Here is a 20,209-nt window from a genome sequence, read left to right as displayed (position 1 = left end):
TTTAAAGTTGTTTGTAAAATAATCCTGATTTAAAATGTATTAAATGAAAATGCTTTATTTAGAATTTATTCAAAAAATAATGCATTTTAATCCTGTTATCGCTCACTCAAGATCTCAACCCCATCTAAAATAGCATGATAAGTTTTAGAAGTGAAGTTGAAAAAAAAATAACAGAAAGAGAAATAAAAATTATAGTGGAAAAATAAATTAGACCTTAAAAAGTTAAAAGTGATTAAATTTTAAAAAGTTAGAAATATATTTCCTTGGAAGAAAAAAAAAATTGGATAGAGAAAAAAGTTTTAGTGAAAAAAATTAGATGAAAATTTAAGAGAGAAAAAAAGTGTTAATATTCTAAAGATGAATTTTAAAAGAGAGAAATATATAAATTTTAGGGAGAGAAATTTAGAGGAGATAAGATTTTGGAAAGAGAAATAAAATTCAAAGTGAGAAACGTGTCCAAAGACAAAAAAAAAAATAAAAAAAATAACAATACAAGATAAAAATGACAAAAATCTATTTTTTAACTTTTATTTGAAATTTACTTAGAATTTCAAAATTATTAACTAGTCTACATATGTAGAATAATATAAATGCCATCTAAGACTTTTCTTCGCGAATGTCTTACCCCAGTCTCACCCAGTCTCAACGTCTCAATCTCCCTTGGAAGTATAATAAAATATATCCACTTTTTTTGTTTTTTATACAAAAAATTGAATTGAGGTATGAGATTCAAACTTTCGAGAAAACGAGAATAATATAATTATGCTATTTATATAGAAATGTGTTAGCGGTGGTTGTGTGTCTTTCCACTAGTGTTCCCTGTTTCTATAATTAGATTTAAAACAACCTACTTTTCTTCATTTTTCATGAAGATATTATTTATGAAAAAAGTCAGGGGAGAGGAGTCCTTTCATTTATTTTTTGGTTAACTTTTTCTAGACTTAGTTTTTTTCCATTTTATTATTATATTTTATTTTAAAAGGAAACTTTTTATACACAATACAACATATATTGATCCACATCTAAACCACAAACAAATCCGATCTTTACAAAAATCGAAAAAAAGTTAGGTAATTTGACATCAAGAAACTGCTCTTTCACTACCTTTCACAAAAAAATACTATGAACATTAACACCCAAAAAAATAGTAATAATAATAAATAAATAAATAAAAAAAAGCCCTTATTGTATCACCCATGATTTGGAGGAGGAGGAGAAACATAGCCTCCTTTGGTGTTGGTGTTTGGTTCTGGATCCGAATAATCCATCGTCTCCATCATCATCATCCTCCATTTTCCTCCATTTTCCTGGAAAATTTAACAATCTCAGAAAGAAAATTTCTGATTTTCCCGAGAAACAAACACCCACGGAAAAAAAAAATATAATATATTTACCTTTAATTGAAGGGTGGAGGCCGCATCGCCATGGCGTGGGATCAACAGTCTCCACGATCCTCATTCTCCTACCAAATCCTTCAGATTTACCCAAAAAAAAAAAAACCCATCAAATTAAATAAGATAAAAATTACGAAATAAAATTAAAAAAAAAAGAAAAGAAAAGGTGAAGTATGTAGTTGTACCGTGGGAGAAGCAGAGGGCGAGAAGGAGAGAAAGAAGAAGAATTGAGAGAAAACGAGAGCGATCCATTATTGTAAAGATGATTTTGAGAGATGGGTCCTTTTCAGTTTTCAGATTTATGAATCACTGAAATCACAGAGTCTCTCTCTCTCTTGTTTCTCGTGAGTTTTTGCTATAAAATCGGCCCATGAGATCTTGAGATTCAGATTAAACTCAAAAATTGAAAGCCTATGAAATCTCAATTTTCAGATTTTATATAAGTCAAATGGGAGAGAATCTAATTATTTGAAGGATTTCAATGTAAGCCCAAGGGCAGGAGGAATTTTTAAAATAGATTATCTAGTTGGCTTTTTTTTTTTTATGTAATTCCTTTTTTAAATATATATAACTGTTTAATATATGGATTTTTTTAAATTTTACGGAGTACTTAATGTCTAATTTAGTTTTTTTTTTCTCATTTAACTTTGTTTTTTAATAAATAAATGAAGACAACTGCATCTGCAACGATTTTAGAATTATTTTTGTTCTCTAAAATTTAAATAAATCATACTACAATTTTATAATGATAATATAAGGTCCTTTAGTTTTCATTCAATTTAATCAATTAATTACTTTTTTTTTTTTGAGAAATTTAAATGAGAAACTTTAGTTTTTAAATTATTTGTAAATATGTATTTTGTAAAAGTAATTTAATAAGTAAAATGTAAAATAAAAAAAGGTAGTTGCAAATATTGGAAATTTTAACAGATTCATTAATTTGTGATTGATTTAATAATGGTATTTAATCTAAAACTTAACAATGGATATAAAATATAATTTTGTTTGCTAACTAGCCTGTCTCTTTACAAAAATTTTATAGAAATTCAGCATAAAATTAATATATATTTTAAACAATGTAACAACTTTTAATTTTTTATAATATAGCATCACAACTTTTATATTTGAGTTAGACTTTAATTAATCATCTTTTTTAAAATAAAATTTTAAACCTTATGTTATATTCAAAGTTACGTATTTAAATTTAGTTTATGTTATTTGTGTAATTATCTCAAATTTTTATTCAATAACATAATAAAATTATATTTTTCAATATGTGAAATTTTCACTCACTCCAGAAACCTAATAATATAAATTTACATCTTTTAAATTTATAAGTTTATCACATCTTTAAAAAAAATGTAAATTTACCCTCTCAGAAAAAAAATATTATTTTAACGTATTATCAACAATTCCGTTTTGTTAGTACAACTGATTGTTGAATATATATGTTAATTATCACTGAGCTATGTTCGTTTTAACAATAATTTGGTAATAATCAAAAGTTAATAAAACACAACAATTTTATATATTTTTTAGATATAATCTTAGAAAAAATGTCTAATATATATATATCATATTTTATTTGGCTCTCTCTATAAATTTAAAAATGGACTATTATAAATGTTTATATTTTTGGGATCATTATTTTGACTTCCATTTGACCAGTAAAGACGTGGTTTGGAATAAAAGGAGCTATTTTGAAATAAAAATCCTACCCAAAAAACAAAAGGAGCTATTTTGAAATAAAAACTAAAGGTATTAATACTGGGATCATTATTTTTTAACTTCCATTTGACCAGTAAAGACGTGGTTTGGAAACCATATAAAGAAACTTTTTCCTTTTTTTTTTTTTGAGATTATAAAGAAGCCAAAGTAGGGATATTAATAATCTTAAAGGCACTAAAGTTGACTTGCTTAAACATTGTTTAATTTTTTGCACATTTACATTTTTTAAATGGAAACCATTTTTATAATATTTTCAGAAAAGTTTAATTAATAATTATAACTTTTATTTTCTAAAAAACAATTATAACTTTAATGATGATAAATATTTGTTCACAAATGATGATAAATATACAAGTTTTAATAATGTATGCATTAGCTAGAGCTAACATGGGAGAGTAAAATAAAATAATTGTTTGTATTTTTTATTTTACTATTTATTTAAATAAAAAATAAAAAATGCCAATATAAGTTCATCTCTAATTATTATATGTGATCAAGAGGTCATGAGTTGGAAAAATCTATTATACTTTTTTGTACTAAAAAGATAAAAATCTAAAAAATTTAATCAAAAAAGCTATGTAGGCTATATGCTAACGGGAAGATATATAATGTCTTTCCAAATTATTTTTTAAAAAGTTTTATTTGTAATGAATTACGATTTGATGTCAAATAAAAATCTAACAAATTAATCAACAGCTAGGATTTTGTAGCCTATATGCTAACAGGAAAAATAATGTCCGTCCCAATTTTATTTTACACGATTCAAACTTTCTAATCATGTTAAAGACATTTAGTGGGAGAAGATTCAAATATCTACGCGGTATATTTGTTGTATTTGAAGAAAAAAAACAAACAAACATTCTAATTTTATTTGTCTAATCTCATTCATTCTACATTATTACAATATGGGGTGGTAGATTTGGAGTCACGGCTTTTTAGTCAAAGATAGATACTTTAACCAATTGAATTAGGTTCAGGTTGTTTATTCTTCTCGAAACCATAGATGACTATCATCGTCATATAGTTATGTAAATAACAAAATTTTCATTATCAATTAAGAAATTCCAAGCAGTAAATATAAAATTAGAAAAAAAAAACTTATTCTCAATTGTAATGATTTCAGTTTTGATAGGAAGATTAGACTGATTTGAATTTTGGATCTTATCAGAACCCATTGGAGTTTATGAGTTTAACCACAAATGCCCATTTCTGTGTGTCAGCAAAATTACAATTCAATACCAATTAAACTAATTAAATCTTTAATCACTTGTGCTCTGCAATTTCCTGGTGCTGAGTAAAAGGTTAGGCCAGTCAGATTTACTTTTTAATTTAATCTTTTTTTCTTTTTAACAAAAAAAAAACATTGAAATAAGAAAGATATATTTTTTATTTTAAAAATTGAATATGTTAAAGTGGCCACTTCATGGACCTGCCCAAAAGTTAGGCTTTCTTCCACTCGAGTACAACTCCAATCCAAATGAACAGCTTGGATGGATTCTCTTTACTTTTGCTGGCAAACTGCATATGCATATTTATATATGCAGAGTCATCAACCACTAACTCACACTGGGACTAGTTTTTATTATAAAAGATGGCTAAATTTTATATTTTGTCCCAATTCATTCCATTTGGTTCTAGCAAAATAAGGTACTTATTATCATCACAAACGATAATAATTTTTAACCCTCACCATTATATGTTGAATTCAAAGAAAATATTTAATTTGATCTTTAAACATTATAATTGCATTAAATTTAGGATATTTGTAATAGGTAGCTAAAGTTTTTGCCTTATTTTCAAATGTGGCAAAATATTTGAATTTTTATTTTCGAATTTTTGCTTATTCCAATTTTACCATCAAGTTTATATCAACAACATTGAGGTATATATATCAGTTATTGATGTACTTCATACTTATCGATGTACCCTAATATACTTCATATTAGGTATATCAAGTATATCACCTATATACTTTATTCAAAATACTTCATATTAGACATATATCAAGTATATCACTGATATATCGACATATTTTGTATGGATACAAAATTTTAGTAGCCTTAAATCTATTTTGTTGGGCATTCTATTAGAAACCAATACACTTTTTTCACCATTCTAGATTTTTAAATATATCAATGGTAATCAAATAAGGTATATATCGTTATTACGAATTTACCTTAATGTTACTAAATACTGGGTATCTATTGTAATCGATTTACCTTATATGAAGAATATTATCTAATTTACCTTGATGTATTTATAATAGGTATATCAATTATAACCAAAGATTGAAATATTGATCGACATGTCAATATTTTGATCAAGCTTCAAGCACCTCGATTTATTGCATGCAAGATATAAATTTCTTCCCCAAATATCGTCGACAATCGGACAATTTACACAAATCAAAATTGTCTAAACTAATTGGGCGGCCCAATTCGTATGATTGACATGAAGAACCCAAATAACAAATCCACAGAAGAAAGATTGAGATGGAAATGGTATTTATAAGGGGGCTGGAATCTCCCCCAACGAAAGATAATCGATGTGAGATGGTTTTCCTTCGTCTGTTCAAATTCCAATATTCTCTCATCTCTCCAATCATTCACGACATTATTCTTACCAGTTACATACATTATTTTCTCTTTTTTATTCTTTATTATTGTTCGAGGTAGCCCGAATGGTCGCACACCTAAGGCGCGGCCAATGCATGCATGGCCAACGCGCTTCATGCACGGCCAGCACATTTATGGCCAGGGCACGACCTATACACCCCCACATGGCCCAACAATGCCATGCCCAACGTGGCATGCATGCTTCCACCGCAGCCTAATGGCCCAACCTCCTGCACGCCTAGGGCGACACACACACTACCACTTGGGCTACACATCCCAGGCCCACCGCAGCCCGTCGGCCCAAACTACCAATGAGGCACGCGAGCCCCACCGTGCCCTGTCTGCACAGCCAGCACTGCGGGCTGACGGCCCAGTCACTTACACGCAAGGGTAGAGTGTGCACGATCTAGGGTCATTGCAACTCATTGGCCCAACTACACGCGTGTAGTGCCTCGAATAGGGTACACACTACCACCGCGGCCCATGGGTCCACCCAAAACTACCAGGAGTGCTTCTCGCGCCATAACTGCTTGGAGAAGAAGCTCAGAAACCCTATAAATACGAGGGGCCCCAATTCATTTGAGGGACAACAACACAACCTAGTACAATTCAGTATAAGTATAACTCTTTCTTTTCATCAGTTCATAGTCTGACTTAAGCATCCGATTGTAAAGGCAAAGTCACCACCCTCAGGTTGATCGAGATGTCCAAAAGGTTAAAGAGAGATATATCCAAAGTTTTAACTCTGCTGACACAACAAGATCAGGTTGGAACTTGTGCCAGTACTCCATCTCCTACACCTCGAAGAGATCCTGTAAAAGGAAAGCAATGAATGGAAGTTAATGATGAGTCGCAGACAAGTCTCATTCCTGTACCACTAGGAAAGTTGGTCTTAGGAGGTAACAATTGCGTTAAAGGCGAGCTGGGACTGGGGGCCAAACAATATTCCCCCACAATATCTTGTAGGGAAAGAATATTGTGATACTCACCAGTCACCAGTCCATGGGGGAAGAACTAATAGCAATGATCTTCGTAATCTTCTAAATCATAGAAGGAAAGAAGGTATTAGCCATGACTCAGAGGATTTGCAAAACTTGCAGAACAATAACCGATCGGGCCATAATCCTCCTCTCGAGGAAGGGAGATCAATCCCTTGTGACCCTGTTAGAGGTCTCCCGATAAATTGGGGAACAACGAGGGATGAATATAAACCACTCGGCGAATATGACTCCATATTCACTGACAACGTTATGGCTGTAAGTATTCCTTCTTAAATAGTACGATGGTACCACAGACTCCACAGACCCCATGGACCATATAGATACCTTCAGCACATGGATGAACCTGTAGGGGGCCCGTGGCAAGATTAAATGCCGAAATTCTCGCTAACCCTTATAGGCCCTTCCAGCATTTGGTTTCGGTAGCTCAACAAGTAGTCAATTGCTTTGTTTTGAGAATTGACCCGTGCATTCCTTACCCAGCTTGTAGAGGATTGGGAATAAAAGAAACCAGTTATACCTCCTGACCCTTCGCCATAAGGCCCATGAAAGCCTTTAGGAGTATATAGTGTGGTTCAACAACGAGGCCCTAAAGGTAGAAGGCGGGGTGTAGGAAATCACTCTAACTAACATTATGGTCAGACTACGCGATGAAAAGTCTTCTAGGAGAGCCCTACTACCTTTGACACTTTTGTTACTAAGGCACAAAAGCACATAAGTGTCGGGAAATTCCTTACAAACTACAATGAGCCGGGTCGATCAACAGGAGATTTTGATGCAAAAAGACAAAAGAAGCATGTCGATGCCAGCACCGAGAAGAAGGCCAAGCTTAGCACTCATTTCAACCCACATAATGGTTCCTTGTAGAATTTCTGGAGATACACTTCCCTTACCGCATCGGTAGAGCATATCTTGATGGAAATCAAAGACAAAAACTTCTTAAATGGCAAGTTAAGACAAAACCAAGCTCATATCTCTAGGATTAGAGTCGATACTGCATGGTGATTGAGTTTGACTTTTCATGGTAAAAAGCTTATTCTACGGACATGTTTGAGTATGAAAATGACCCCTTTCTTCCCCTATTTTGCTAAAAGTGATTACATATTGTTAAAGAGTGAGAAGCGTTTAACAATTATGGATAAAATGCAAAGTAGAATATTTTGAGATAAAAGTAGATATTTTATTGTCAAACATAGCATAAACTCATGATTTTCTATTCTGCAGGGGAGTAGCACCTGACACTTTTTAATGGGCTTTTTAATGAAACACAAGTTTTGATGCAAGGACACCGAGGACATTTCCAAAGTCCGCTCCCCCAGTCAACTATCCTAGAGGAATCATTAAAATGCATTGTTTTTAACTGTGGACAATGGAGTCATTTCACACGTCGGACTTAATCAAGTCAATGATTATTGGGTGGTTTTAGTATGAAGTCAAATTCCCAAAACATGTGTAACAAAGCTCCTTGATTCTCTCCAACCTCCCAACCACCTAATTATCTTACTACCTTGACTCTCTCCAACCACTTAATTACCTTGATTCTCTCCAACAATCCTATTATTTTAGCACTTAATTCCTCCTATTTTAGTGGCAAGTTACAACCATCTCTAAGTCTATAAATTAAAGAGATTCCTCAACATATAGTTCATGCAATCTTTAATTCATTTTAGTTTTAGTTTTAGTTTTTCATTTAGAACCAGCTTGTTCTTATTTCTTTATATTTTATTGCTTTTGGAACATAGTCTTTATCACATTCATTTATTAAGCTTTGTTTTAATACATTACAAGTTTTAATTTATTTGTACTTTGTTTATTTCATTCTTTAAACGCTTTCAAGCAAGTTTAACTCTCGTCAAGCTTGAAAGAGAAGAGGTTTAAGCTAGGACTCGTTGTACCTTTGATATTCTTCAAATTTAATCAATAGAAAGTTTTTTTTTCTTATTTCTTTGAGCGTTTTCCATTCTTTCATTATGCACTAATTTTGTTTTCAACCTCTTTGTGGATTGCATTAGGAAAATCTATTTAATTTTTACATGGATGGAAAAACCTAGGTTGCGCATGGTGCATTTCTTAGTTAATTCCTCAACATCTTTCCTAAAGCGATTTCTTAAGTTGGCCGCTAGGAAAAGTTTAGCTAAACATTGAAGCCTAATACTAAAAAGGTTAGGTTAAGTAAAATAATAGGGAATTAATATGGGATGTGAGTTAGACATAAGCGCATAAATCACGGTTCTAAATATAGGCCCTTTAACCTATAAAAGCAAATGAGTTAATAATAACATTCTAGGATTGTAACCACGCATAAAAATATGACAGTAGGTTACACTAGGCTTCGAAATAACTAAAAGTGGTTCGTGATAAGAGTAGAACTCAGTTTCAAAAAAATTGTAAAGTAGCGCATGGCACATTATTTTCTCCAGTGTGTCATTTTGTCCAAAACTAAGGCAGGAAGCAGATGAGTTGTTTTTTATTAAGTAGTTTGATATTTGAAAAACCAAATCACGACTTTATAAACCATATTTTACCAATAAAACTCTATTGCAGTTTGAAATATTTTATTTTAATTCGTTTTGAATCAAAAGTCCTTGAGGATACGATCTTAGAATTACTTATCTCTACATTACTTGTGACCGTGTGCACTTGCGTGTTTCTCTTGTCTATTGAGAAGAATTTTCAACAAGTTTTTGGTGCTGTTGCCATAGACTTATTTTCAAAATTATTTTATTTTTAAGTGATGTGTTTCATATTGTGATTGCTCCATACCATTGTTCCTTGTGACTAATTGTTATATCTAACCTTAAAAAGGGCAAAGTTTTTTTTTAGCACAAAGGCTTTCTTGCAGGAGTTGTTACAGAGGTTAAGGCGAGAACAGAAATCAAGGAAACAGAAGAAAAATAGAAAAAAAGAGAAGGATGAAAAAGTAGGAGATGTTAATTGTATTGAACCAACAACCAGAATGAGTGTTTGAAATGGATCCTCAATTTATGTATAACCTACCCATTGGAAGTAGCATGCCCATCACTCCTGTTAATAAATTCTTTTGTTTATATTGTGGTGATAGTCGCCATTCAATTGAATATTGTTTATCTAATCCTTCATATTTTTATTATCTAGGTCAACCATGGAATCAACAAGAATTCACCTCTTATTCAAATTCATACAATCAAGAGTATAGGGATTATTTGAATTTCGTGTGGAAAAAACATCAAGTTGAAAGTATCAATCCATACGAGCATGCAGTCCCAGAATTCCCTACACAGCCTCAGAAAGAGTACAATCAACCATTGATGCCAAAGCAAATACAATCATCGAAAAATTCTAGCCTTGAAGAGTTGATGATAGACTTTATGGCCAAAATTACGCAGCAATTGGCAACCTATAGATCTGAATAGGGAAGTCGTTCGATGAGCAGAGAAATATTTTACTTGAATCATTGCTTACCAACATGGAGCCCCCAATGAGAGAAGGAAAAGAGCCAAGTGAGGCAACAAATGTATGTAGCGATCTTGAATATGTCGAACCTGAGATCCTAGTGGACAACAATGATCTACCAGCCCCTAATGTGATGAACGAGGTAGGGCAGAATAAGAAAGTTGAACCCGAGCAACTAGTAGAGGTAAGTATAACGAAAATTTCACATAAGGTTGCAATGGACATAAACCCATAACTTCTCGATATTGGACCACTTTCCCCTTCCCTTAGAATTCTATGGAGACAAATCAAGATATAAAGAAGGGAGAGCTGACCATATATTTGAAGGATCAAGTAGAGGAAGAAATAGGAGAAGATGAGATAGGGTCAAAAGAAGAATTTTATGCAAAAGAGATAACCGCAATTCCACGTTTCAAAAATAAGTTCATACAAGTAAGTTACCTGCCCCTCGAGCTGGATCTTCAAGAATACCGTGCTTTGAATAAGCAAAATTGCGACGTGGCAGTAGCAGAAGAGATATTGAGTGAACTTGAGGACATGAGTTGAAAGTTGAAAGCCTCTAATATTCTTTAAATCAACATCTATATGAGGGAAGTTCCGTACATTAGTTTCATGCTTGTTTACTTTTTCAATCTTATTTTCTTAGTAAAGGATTGAAGTTCCCAATAAACTAACTAAGGGGTAAGGCAAAGAGTAGTTAGTATTATTCCATAAGAAGAAACAAAATAAGACTTAAATGTGGAATGTCCAAGAAAAGCACCACTTGGTGCCCTTTTTTTTTACTCATCAGCTTAATCGAGGGAGTTTTATGAGCCTTGTTTCATTGGTGACAGAAAGTTGTTTTGTTCATGTGTGCTTAGTCATGTGCTTTTATAGGTGGAAGTATTTTCTTCGGTTGAACTGTTGGGTTTTATGTCCTAAAACTCATAGTTTGAAAATGACAGATATACTTTTATATTCAATAAAGTTGTTATTGAAGGTTTTAATCAATAAGTAGTTATTAATCCAATAAAATGTTCTTACTATATCTAAATTCAATAAAATAAAGGATCCTAGACTGTTACCTGAGACTCAAACTCTATGTAAGAGACATAAATATGGATCAAGTTTGAGTTAACAGTCTAAATGGTCTATAGTATAGGAATAAGGTTGGGCGCCTTATTCTGGGGACACTATGGATGCGGCCCACTTTGTAGCTAGTACAAACGATGTGATCCTAATTCGTTCATGTGAAGACATACGAGTGGGGGTGTCCCGTGCAAAGAGTTTGCATAAGACCGGACCATGAGATAGTCACTTTTACTTTATAACACCGTTTACTGTTTGAAACTGACTATCTCAACTTTGATGGCCTAGGTAACTCGATCTTAATCTTGAGCTAACTACGAACTTCTGTTTACTCGGGATTATCCTTAGATCTGCATGGGTGAGAGCAGCTCAACAGCGCTGGCTCAATAAGCCTCCCATTTCAGGGGTAAGACCCGGTAGATAGCTAGGGACATAGGGTGCAAGAAGGAATTCACTTCTACCCAATTTTGGGATAGTAGAGAGGTTGTTCTCTTAAGGGCTGAATCCAGGTCTTGAACAATTGGCGCCACCCTCATCAAAAGGTTTGAGATGATTTTTTGATTTGATAGTTGGACTACAAATCATTGTTCATCAGAGGATTAGTGGGACTTAAGGAACAAGAGGTAATTACAGGGGTAAAGCGGTATTTTGACCCAGCTGTAATTACGAACAACCTGTGAAGGGTCGACTTACCGATCATGGTTATATCAAATGGACATAATATATCTATAGTGAGGAGAGTGCAGCTACGGGCTTTAGTGGAGTGACCGCGTAGTTAACGATTGTTGGTTAACTAGGTTAAAGAGTTTAACCGGTTAATCTCGGATCGTTGGAGCTCATGATCTGTAGGTCCATAAGGTCCCCTGGCTAGCTCATATAGGAATAAACTTGGAATAATTTGAAGGAATAATTCAAATCGTACGAATTAGGTTAATCATATGAGATATGATTAAGTAATTGATATATGATATCAATTTGAGAAATTTGGACAAAATATTTAAATAGGATTTAAATATTAAAATTATGAATGCGTATTCATAATCGGAGGCATGGATTTCATCAAACATCGGATTTTGGAAAAAGTCAAATAGTTGACTTTGACCAGAGAAAGTCAAAGGTTGACTAAAGTAGATTAAAATAATGTTTTTAACCAAGTTGGTGGAAAATTCCACTAACTTGTTGAGTGGAACATTTAAATAATCTCAAAAATCCACTTTTTGACACTTAGCCATGCCATGCATGAGTGGAATGTGTGTTGTAAGCTTTTGGTGAACTTAGACATGCATTTTGACACTTAGTCATGCCATGCATGAGTGGAATATGTGTTGTAAGCTTTTGGTGAACTTTGACATGCAAGAGTTGCATGTAATTTGCCTATTTAAGAAGGCTTTTGTTCAAACATCAAGGCTTCTTGGAACCTTTGGCCATTTGATGTGTTTTCAAAAAGCTTACATAACTCTTTTAGCTCCACTTTTCTCTAATTTTTTCCTTCTCTAAAAAGAGTCTCACCACTCTATTCCAAGCCTTGAGAATAGCTAGGAAGATCTCTTGGTGGTCCTTCATTGGAGCTATTTGAAGATTTTTGAAAAGCTACAAAGGTTTGTATTTTTCTCTACTTATCTCTAAGCATCATAATGTATGATCATGCATGTTTAATCCTAGGTTGTATTATGCATCTAGATTGTTATTTCGATTCTTGCTCACTTCCGCTGCGCATGTATGTATTTTCTCCATCATGAACATCATTCTGAAATGTTTTATGAAGAACATATTTCATGCTTAGTCTTAGAAATTAGGGTCATATAAGAATTGCCATTACGTAGACTCTATGCTCCTTATCTTACTTCATGTCATGTCTTCTTCTGTTGCACCACTGAATCTACTATCTTTTTGCTAAGAATAATGAAAAAATTGCAGTTTACTGGCAGTCGAGGGAATTTTGGTGTCAAAATCATTTTCGGGTAATTCCTCTTTAAATTTTTTTGAGGAGCTTATTTACAAATTGCCTTTAAAGTCTGGATGCTGCAAAAAGAGGAGCAAATAGGTTAGCAAGTTGGAGAAACAAATGAGGCTGTGGGAGAAACTGTTCGTAATGATGAGTTGGATGATGATGAAGGAATGAATCTTGGTGAGTGCTAAGGGTTGTCGAAACCCTCCAAAATAATTACTAATTTTACTAAATCTAACTCGTAAAAGTAGTGGGACGAGGTCGAATCCCAAGAGAACCAATGAAATTAATTTCTCAAAGTTAAAAAATGGGGGGTTCTGGATTTAAATTTTGAAATTTAAATGGATAAACTAAAAGGAAAACAAAAATCAATCTTACGAAACTTCCAATCCGAAGGTATGATTTTCATCTAATTATAATCTTGATCATACGCTTTACACAAAATTGGTTTCTTGATTCAAGAACTTAGTCTACTTGGAATAGTTGTGGTAAGTTTTAGTTCTCCTAATTTAATTAATGTAGACCAAACATCAAAATTGAATCTTATTAATTAATCAACTGGGCACGATAACATTCCATATTAATCAAATAATAGCATTATGGATAATGAGAATGACTAAACCAAAATCAATTAATTTGAGATAGTTGCAAGTTAATTAATTTTGTCCCTTTGTTTCCCTAGAGTCTATTATGCAAGCGATGTAAACATGGAAAAACCATAAATATACAAACATAAGCCGACTCCTTGCTACTTATTTCAATCATGCATGAAAATTATGGATCACAAACTCATGGGTAGCAGTAGAACAATTAATATTGAATTAAGGCGTCAATTTAATTAATATAAACTGTTCACAAATAATAAGAACAAGAAACAAAGAATACTTAAAAAAAAAAAAAGAAATTTTTATCTAACTTGAGCCTCCCAAGCTTATAATCGGACTTGAATTACCCTTGAGTTGGAAAAATTAAAGTCTAACCACGCATGGTAGTGAGAGAAATTGTATTTAGGAGAAGAGAGGTTTTCGTTGGAACTTTGATTGATCTTCTAATAAGCCTCATCTATTTATAGAGATTAACTTTATCCTCTTTTAAAGAGAAATTATCTCTAATAAGGAATTCCTCACTAAGTGAGAAGCTTCTATTTAAAAGAAAACAAATTAACTAAAAGAGTTCCTAATCAATTAAGAATTATGTTTCCTACTTTGATTATATTTCTTTATTTACAAAATATCCTAAAAATTCATAATTCTCAAATTGAAGCGTTTTGTCATAATAATAGTGTCTGTATTTTATCCGTTGAGTTGTTCCCAATTTGGTGAAGTATGCATTATCCTCTAAAATTGCACTTTTAAATTATTATGTGTGAAGGAATTGGAAGGGATGACTCCCCTCACTACTCCTTTTTATATTTCTCAATATCCAAAATACCGATAAAATCATACATCAATGAGATGAATCATAATGACAATCAAGTGAATAAGCATTGATAAGTTATAATTTATAAAAACTCAAGTATCTCATTAACTCATTAAAATTAAAATGTAAAAGACTTGACACCATCACGGAGTTTCACTCAATTTTCTCAAGGTGTTTTTAGGGTGCTTCACTCTCAGAGACAAAACTTAGCATCACTACAACAAATGAGGTCTTTTTCCGACACTTAAAAAAAGTCGGGAAAAATCTTTAAAATGCCAGGAGCTCCTTTTCCCGATGAAATATATGCATCGGCAAAAAAGTCGAGAGAAGCGCGTCGGGAAATGTCACTCCCAACGTATTTGACAATAAGTTTGGAAAAGTTGACTTTTCCCCAATGGTTTCAAAAAGTCAGGAAAAGTCAACTTTTCACGACCGTTTTCAAAAAGTCGAGAAAGGTTGACTTTTTGCAACTTTTTTTGAAAAAATGTCAGGATTTTTTTCCCTCGTTACTTATGATAATTAAAATCCCGGAGATTTAGCGACCTAATTTATGATATTTCAATTCACATTATTTATATATCAAAATATCAAATATCAAATATATATCAAAATGTTAAATAAAATAACATCCTCGTAATATGATGTTACAAAAAAGAGAGTTTAAAGTGTATGCGTTACAAAAGTTACATCATAACAAAATATCCACAAAGACCGACTCTATCTAATCTCTTAATACGTGAAGGCTTGAAGAATAGTAATTACCAAAAGTCCCTAAAAAACAAAACAAAACAATTATGAATGTTTAGCAATTCGAACTAGCTAAAAAATCAAAAATAAAATTCTATACTCACTTGATCCACTATCTACCCATTACAACAATCATAGAAGTTGTCATGCTTAAAAACAACTAAATTTGGCAACTCCAAATTAGTTTACCAGATCCAAGTACTTAATACAATACAAAGAATCTTAAAGAGGCTAAAATCTTAAAAGATATCAAACACAAAAGAATTTTACTCTCTTTTCATAATAAGAAACAAATAATGAGAAAGAAACCAAAGCATTACAACTCCAATATCTTGTGCAATTCCTTTAAACATTGACTATTAGCCAATTGGGTAATGTGATAAATATGCTAAACTAAGACCAAGTCAAACTTAATAGTAAACTCAACCTCCCGTAGTTCACCAATTTCAACACACACCTACTATCACAACTATCAATTAAAAAAATAATCCCAAACTTTCATCACGCCCCGAAATCGAAACAGAAAAGGGCTTCATTGTAAACGAATATGGATAAGGCCTCACATAAATGAAATATAAGTCTACTAACTTTCTTTGTCGGCAAAAGAAATATAGGCTTCATTTAGCTCCTAACATACATACAGGTACTTCTGTGAGAAAGCAAGTTCTGTTCAAGTCCAAGTAAAAGTGAGTTCCCAATAATTCAATTAGGTGGTAGTGGAGTAAGGATTTTTTGATTCATTTGGTTGGTGTTTGTTTTTTTTTCTTTGGTTTACAGTAATTTTTTTAGTGATAAGAGAATAAGGTGGTAGTAGAGTATAGGTTTTTGTTGATTTAGGTTTTTGTTGATTCTTACAGTACACACAAGGTTGTTATTTATCTGTCATTGTCATTGGTTTTGGAGGAGGTAGATTGCATAAAGTAAGTTGGCCGTTAAAAAACATTTTAGACCAATTGTAGGTTCATACAATTTATAAGCCTGCAAATCTAAGGCCGTTATCCAAGAATGCCTTTGAGAAGCCAGACATTGTTTTCTATTTTATTTCCTCACATCTCTATCCATTCTCTATTGACTTTGCCAAATCACCTCCTCACACCAATTATAATTGTCATGCCACCATCCATCAACATATCTATTTAGACTTAGAGGCATTTTTCTAGACATAATTATCCCAACATATTAGGAAATTTTCTTTCTAGTTCATGTCACACTTAAAATCCAATGACACTGGAACTAGTTAACCCAATAAAAAGTAGTATACCTTCAATCTCAAGTTTTGAAATATAATATGGAAGATAAGGATTAAAGAAAGTAAAAAAAGGAGTATACTTCAATTCCAAATTAGAAGTAAAATACTATTCATCAGTAAATAAAGTAACGGTTGGGATTGGTGGAGTCAAAACGACGCCGGAACGAATTAGGGATGAGTCGGGATCAAGCTGGGACGCGTCGGGTCGAAGTGGGGATGAAAACAGGGAATCGGGGCGCTGCAGGCCACACTGGCCGAGAAGGTAGCGTCGCGGCGCTAGGAGACAGCATCACGACGCTGTTCTGGTGGGCGTGCAGGCACGTCTTTGCGTCAGCAGCACCATGGCGCTGGGGACAACGCCATGACACTGTTTTGATGTCTATAAATACTGTTGTTCTGGTTTAGGGTTTTGAAGCCAAAAAAGAGTTATTTTGTAGCCGATTTTGAGCTGTTTGTCTGAGGGTTTCGTGGCAGTTTCAACGCCCCAAGTTCTCAGATTATTTTTTTAAGATTTAATATGGACATTTGGATTTCTCCCCATTTGGATAATTTTAATCATTGGATCTTCTAATTTTGGAGTTCTAATTTTTGGTAAATTCGAATTTAAGTTTAGTTATGTTAGTTAAAATAAATTAAGTTTTCAAATGTTGGAAAGAGATTTTTTTTAACTAAATTTTAATTCAAGTTTTGGAAATTTAATTTTCCTTGTGAATTTAGGTTATTGGGTTTTAAAATTAAGTAGTCTCTTAAATAAATTTTCCAAACCTTTTTAAAGTGGGTCTCATTTTATCAAAAGGGTTAGGAAAAGAAAATCCTATTTATTGGATCCTTTCTGACATCGTATTTAGTTTTGGTAAAAAAATAAAGGAAAGAAGCAAACCCTAACGCATCTTCAACTTCCTCTTTCTCCCATTCTTCGATGCTGACAGTATCTCCTCCTTGCAGTAGTGTCCTCCGTCGTTTTTTGAAGCAATCCATGACGGCAGTAGACCCGCACGACCCTAATGGCGACACAACCCTCCGTGGTGGGGACTCCACGACCCGCAGTGACTTCCAATAGTGGTGGGACATGACGGACAGAGCAGATCCGTCGTCTTCAACAGTGTTTCAGCGTGTGCGGTGGTGTTTCGGCGAGTTCTGCAGCAGTTCTGACGTCACTTTCCTTGCTATGCTTGATCTGCGAACAACTCCCTTTAGTGGCGTGTTCGAGCAATGGCGGCGTGCGATTTCTTCCCTCCTCGATTGCGAACGACGTCTTAGAGCAGACCCGTAACCTTCCCTGGTGACGACCCGCGACCAACATGTGAATCGACACATCTAGTGGTCAATTTGCAATCCCGACACGATCGTCAACAACCCGGTGATTTTTGACGTGGGCCCACACATATTAGAAGCTCGACTTACGCTACCCACTCCCTTTGGCATTGACTCACTCTTGTTCGAAGACAAATTAGTGATACCCACCCCCTTTGGCATTGACCCACTCCCAACCCAAGTTGTTTTAGTGTGAGTTTGTAACAACCCGTATTTTCTAATACGGTCATTCTGACAAAATGCGAAACGTAACTTTCAAGAAACCTTAAGAACTAAAATTATTCAGCGGAAGCAATTTCTTTACAGAATTTTTGTAAACTAACTTAACTAAATAGGAAGATGACTTTCAAACTCATACCAGTACGCTAAACTTCATCTTCTACCAAAATGATCATTCAATCCTTCATCTGAAAAACATTTAGGAAAACAAAGATGAGTACAAAAATACTCAATAAGCAATTTCCATATCGAATTTCGAAATTCAATTTTCCTTTCAAAACATTCTTAAACGAAAATACGAACAGATCAAAACTTTTAAAGTCCTTTAAAATATTTAATACAATTTTCAAAACTTTCAAAACAAACTAAATTTTCAGAAACAAAGTCTTCAAATAAGGTAAAATTTTTAGTCAATCAAAACAAACTTTCATTCTTTCAAAACAGACTTTCATTCATTCAAAACAAACTTTCATTTGATCAAACTCAAAACCCTTCGAAACAAACTTTCTTCCAATCAAAACTTTCAAAATTCCTTCTAAAACATTTGGTACAACTTTCAAACTTTCGAATAACTAAATCATTCAAACATTCAAAACAATCTTACATTCATTCATACTTTCAAAATCGGAGTGGAAGGTTGCACTATTTGGGTAGCCTACAGAACATATGTGGTTACCCATCGGTAACCCAAATCAATCAGAAGCTTCTATCAGAGTTGTTGAATTAATATCGACCAGAACAGAGTTGTCAAAATAGTATCGACCAGAACAAAGTTACTTAAGTGTGAAGCCATGTGAGTGAATAACACATGAATCTTCATTCCCAAGAAAAGCCAAACCGTAAAAGTGTCTTCCCACAAATAAGCCAGAACAGAAATTCATCAATTCCAAATTAAGCTACTACCCCAAATAAGCAAAACGTTCCTCAAAACAAAATCATGGCATATCCGGTTAGCCCTATCAAATCAATCAAAATATCTTTCAAATAAAATGCAAAACAAATACTTACTTTCAATATCAAATTAATTCAAAACATTGAAATAATTTAAAACAAACTTTATCAATCCTCTAAAACATGATTTCAAATATTTCACAAATAAAGAAAATATCAATTTCAAACCTTTAAATAAATCTAAACAAAACTTTATCAAATCATTTAAGAATACTTCAAATACTTTGCAAATAAACATAATTTCAATTGCCAAATTAGTTTTCAAATCCATAATAAAACTTCAATTTCATATGCAAGATATCAATTTCAAATCTTCCTATCCAATCCAAAATACATTTTAGTGTTTGAAATATGACAAATCACTTACAACACTTTTTGAAGGTATACGGTAAATCACTTACAATACTTTTTCGAAGGGATATGACAAATTACTTACCTCCTTCAGAAATCCTATGAATCTAATTAACTTCTTCCTTGGTAGTTGTCAACTTAGAGGCTTATAAACAACCAATATCCAAAATCAATCCTTAAATCCTATCCAAGGATTTAAAATTCAACAAATTACTAACCAAGTCTAATCTACCCAATTTTTTTTTTCCATTCAAAACAATTTTTTATGCAAAATAATTAGGAAAGTATGGATTTGGGGCTAAAAAGCAGATCTGAAAACTGGATTAAAAACCCTCTAAAATCAACAATAACAACCTTTAAAAAATAAAAGAATCGGTATAAATTAATACAGACTAAATTTACAACATGTTTCTCAACAAAATAGGTTAAAAAGCCTTATAATCAATTGAAAATTTGGGGATTTTAAATCTGGAAAATTTTATGTTTTATAAAATAAAACTTCAAAGAATTTTCCATAAAACAATTAACAATTTACTGATTTTTATAGAAAAATCAGATCTGAAAACTGTATAGAAAACCTTTAAAACTTGGTAAAAACATATAATTTTTTATGTAAAAATCATAATAACAAACTATAATTTATAGGATACAAATAGGTAAACTTTTTATGCAAAAAGAGCCTCAAAATAGCCCAAAAACAGTCTCATAAAAAGATTTAAACAAAAAATTATGGAAAATTTTTAGGGTAAAAAGTCCTTAAAATCTTTTATTCTAAA

General features: G+C 32.7%; 1 protein-coding gene across 1 annotated transcript; it reads right to left on the bottom strand.

Moving 5' to 3' along the window:
- Positions 1–1,011: 1,011 nt before the first annotated feature.
- LOC148209683 (uncharacterized) lies at positions 1,012–1,836 on the bottom strand. Its single transcript, XM_088126948.1, has 3 exons — positions 1,580–1,836; positions 1,395–1,472; positions 1,012–1,297 (listed from the first exon to the last, which is right to left on the bottom strand). Exons 1-3 carry the CDS (start codon positions 1,644–1,646, stop codon positions 1,191–1,193), a joined length of 252 nt encoding a protein of 83 aa, XP_087983074.1. The 5' UTR covers positions 1,647–1,836; the 3' UTR covers positions 1,012–1,190.
- Positions 1,837–20,209: the final 18,373 nt, after the last annotated feature.

The sequence above is a fragment of the Momordica charantia genome, assembly GCF_013281855.1.
Source record: "Momordica charantia cultivar OHB3-1 chromosome 8 unlocalized genomic scaffold, Mcharantia_2.0 BLBB01000008.1, whole genome shotgun sequence".
NCBI classification, from domain to species: Eukaryota; Viridiplantae; Streptophyta; class Magnoliopsida; order Cucurbitales; family Cucurbitaceae; genus Momordica; species Momordica charantia.
Note: the sequence above shows the minus strand (reverse complement) of the source record. Positions and strands in the feature narration are given on the sequence as shown.

Coding starts and splice junctions, on each gene's coding strand:
- LOC148209683 (XM_088126948.1), bottom strand. CDS start 1,646: ATGGATCGCTCTCGTTTTCTCTCAATTCTTCTTCTTTCTCTCCTTCTC. Junction 1,473..1,579: donor CGCCCTCTGCTTCTCCCACG/GTACAACTACAT, acceptor GTAAATCTGAAG/GATTTGGTAGGAGAATGAGG. Junction 1,298..1,394: donor CCTCCACCCTTCAATTAAAG/GTAAATATATTA, acceptor AGGAAAATGGAG/GAAAATGGAGGATGATGATG.